At 47.8% G+C, this 2,832-nt stretch overlaps 1 protein-coding gene across 1 annotated transcript; it reads right to left on the bottom strand.

The window, feature by feature from the left end:
• Positions 1 to 553: 553 nt before the first annotated feature.
• Positions 554 to 1,981, bottom strand: LOC133118609 (uncharacterized). The gene has a single exon (XM_061228721.1). It carries the CDS (start codon positions 1,979 to 1,981, stop codon positions 554 to 556), a length of 1,428 nt encoding a protein of 475 aa, XP_061084705.1.
• Positions 1,982 to 2,832: the final 851 nt, after the last annotated feature.

The raw sequence follows: 2,832 nt of genomic DNA, 5'->3' as shown, positions 1-2,832 counted from the left end.
TTTTCTTAGGTCAGATTCCCATAGCTTTTCCTAGGTTCCTGGATGGCTATGATATCCTTAGTACATTCCTACGAAAATGAGACCATTGTACCAATCACACTAAACCAAGGAAAATGATACCAAACATGAATTTTATCATAATTGGCCTTGCCATGAAACATCCAGTGCTGTACACCCCATTCAGTGTCTGAGTCAAGAGGGAGAGTAATAAAGGGTTCAGGAGAAGGTCGGGCCTGGCAGGCAGGATTCCCTCCCAACCTCTCGGTGCCGTAAACAAAGTTGCTCTGTCGTTTACTGTCGCAATGAGCAATGAGTTTAACAGCCGAGGCCTGAATAAACAATCAGATAACAGAGGGGGTTGCTTTGGAATGCCTTGATTACCCGTCCTGCGTTCTGGAGAGTAGAGTGATGAGTTGAATCCTAGGTTTTGAAACCCAGGTGCGGTTTGCACAGTCAGTCGGCCTTACAGTTTTCCCCCCTTGGCCCATGGGACAAACACAATTCCCCAGGGGTCACTGTGAAGGCAATGGAAATGATGGAGATTCCTTGGTGCTTAGGGTCTCAGTCCCGGCATTGTCGGCAGCTGCAGGGGGCTGAGCACCAAAGCAGCATGGGTAGAGGAGCGTAGGGAGCGGATAAGGCAACGGAAATAACAACACTGAAACAAGGTAAACACAAAGATGAGGGTGCTGGCCATCACGGACCCTCGGAATACCCAGTCCCACCACGTGTAGGCGTCCTGCGCAGAACGGGTAGAGGAGCTGGCCAGGATTTCTGCTGTTTTCCTGGCCAAATTCACCTCCACCTGCGCTTGGTTGAGGTGATAGTTAGTCTCTCGGACCACCCGCTGCACCAAACCCATGAGTTCAGTCAGAGCCCGTGTGCCTTGTTCGTAAAAGGTGTCCTCCCACCACGGGGAAACATCCACTTCCAATGGAATTCTCCCTAGAATGTTAATCTGACCCATCGACAAGTCCTCCGTCACTTCTAAACAGAATGTGTGGTTCGCTGGACAGGTCAGACCTCCATACGTGAAGGAGTTCATCTCGCTGATGACGCACCACTGTGTGTGGGACACCTGTATGGCATCAGCATGGCCATGTAATGACTGAACACTAATAAGTTTGGTGTCATTGTGGGAGAAAGGTTGAAGGGTGTTACATGTGCAGATGACGTAGCTGGATGTTTCATGACAACACGTGCGAGTGGTAAAGATGGTCTCTGTGCCCCTCATGGTGATATAACCTGTCAAATGATCCAATTTGAGAACCTGATCCTTCACTACTACACCGATAGAGCGTATCGTAGTGGAATTTGGGTAGACCTGGTCTGGGTGAATTAAGGGAAAAGACACAAAGAATCCAATACATCCGGCACACTCAGTTCCAGTAAACATCATTACGGTTGTTAATAATTCTGAGTAATTTATGTCTCTCATCTTCTCTGACGTAATCCACCTATGCAAGTCCAAGGTTTCAATGAGATCACTTAGAGCATGCCTAGGGGTTTTGCGCAGGCGAAGGTCTAAAACCTCTTGTCTGGCTGCAGTAAATAGATCCTGAGCATACGTTCTACAGGCTAAGTCACGCTCGATGGTACGGGTCTGATTAAATAATAAATGGCTGATCGAGAGGAGCGCCTGCGCTTCTGATCTAACAGCCTTGATTATATTTTCATTGCTATTAGTGATGTGTTGGAAACCAGTGGCCACCTGATTTGCCAACCACGCCGAATATTGTGATTGTTTAGAGATTTGGTAGGTATTTGCAATAGAATTCCCTGACCCAAAGAGACCTGCGACATCTCCAAATAGGTCTCTTTTAGGGCGGGCACCTGAAATTTGAACGGCGAGTCTGCCTTTATAATCAGAAACTAAATCATCGAGCCGTGCCTGTAGCCATGTATATGTTCTATCATCCACACTACAATGTGATGTGTATGCTAACAGGATGTTGGAAATATTATAGCTGACATGGGCCATGACAAGATTCACATCATGCAATAATGTTTTATTGACATTCCCTTTGATGAGGCCGCCAGGAGGGAGGGGGTAGGTCTTCGGACACTGTGTGGGCCTGTGGTAACCACAGGTGGTTAGGTTGAAGCAGTGGTGCAGCGTCCAGGTACAATTTTTATAGCTAGTAAAGCTGTCCTGACTCGCCTCACACCGCCCCACGCAGTATGTCCCCTCCTTCCGACTGGTCCACACAAAAGCCTTTGGGCCGCTTCGTTCACCTACAGGGGAGGTTAAATCAAACAGAAGCTCAGTGTACCCTATGTGTGTCTGATTATGCGGGTCTGTGTGTGTGCATCTGTACGTAGCGGGCTCTAGATCCTTCGTGCGATAGCACTTTTTTGGATCCAGGCCATTATTATCTTGTTGATGTAAAAGGTGTAAGCTGCCAGTGGCAGAACCTGAGTACTCTTTAAGTTTGTACCAGGCAGTAATGTTGGGTTGTGTGAATTGGATAGGGTGTAGGTATGTATAACCTGTCACTGTCCTGGACGGGAGATGGGTGGATCCTGACTTACAACATATTTGGGAGGTGCAATTTGGTTCCGGTGCTACACCGGGAGGCCATATAACTGACTCCTTCTGCAAAATAGTGCTATAAGGTTTGGATGGCCCCTTAAAATATCGCCACACCCATCTCCCACATTTCAGATTATGATTAAGCACAATCCGCTGCCCCAGCTTCACACATGAATCCCCGGATACCCTCCGGACCTCCGGTGTCCATGGGATTGCTGCGACATGCCTGGAATGAAACATATACACACACACAGAAACACAGTTAGGTACCTCCTGGGCCTCTGAACAATTTGCATTGG

The sequence above is a fragment of the Conger conger genome, chromosome 18, assembly GCF_963514075.1.
Source record: "Conger conger chromosome 18, fConCon1.1, whole genome shotgun sequence".
Classification (NCBI taxonomy): Eukaryota; Metazoa; Chordata; class Actinopteri; order Anguilliformes; family Congridae; genus Conger; species Conger conger.
The sequence above is the reverse complement of the archived record's forward strand: the minus strand, read 5'-3'. Positions and strand labels throughout refer to the sequence as shown.

Coding starts and splice junctions, on each gene's coding strand:
- LOC133118609 (XM_061228721.1), bottom strand. CDS start 1,981: ATGGCCCATGTCAGCTATAATATTTCCAACATCCTGTTAGCATACACA.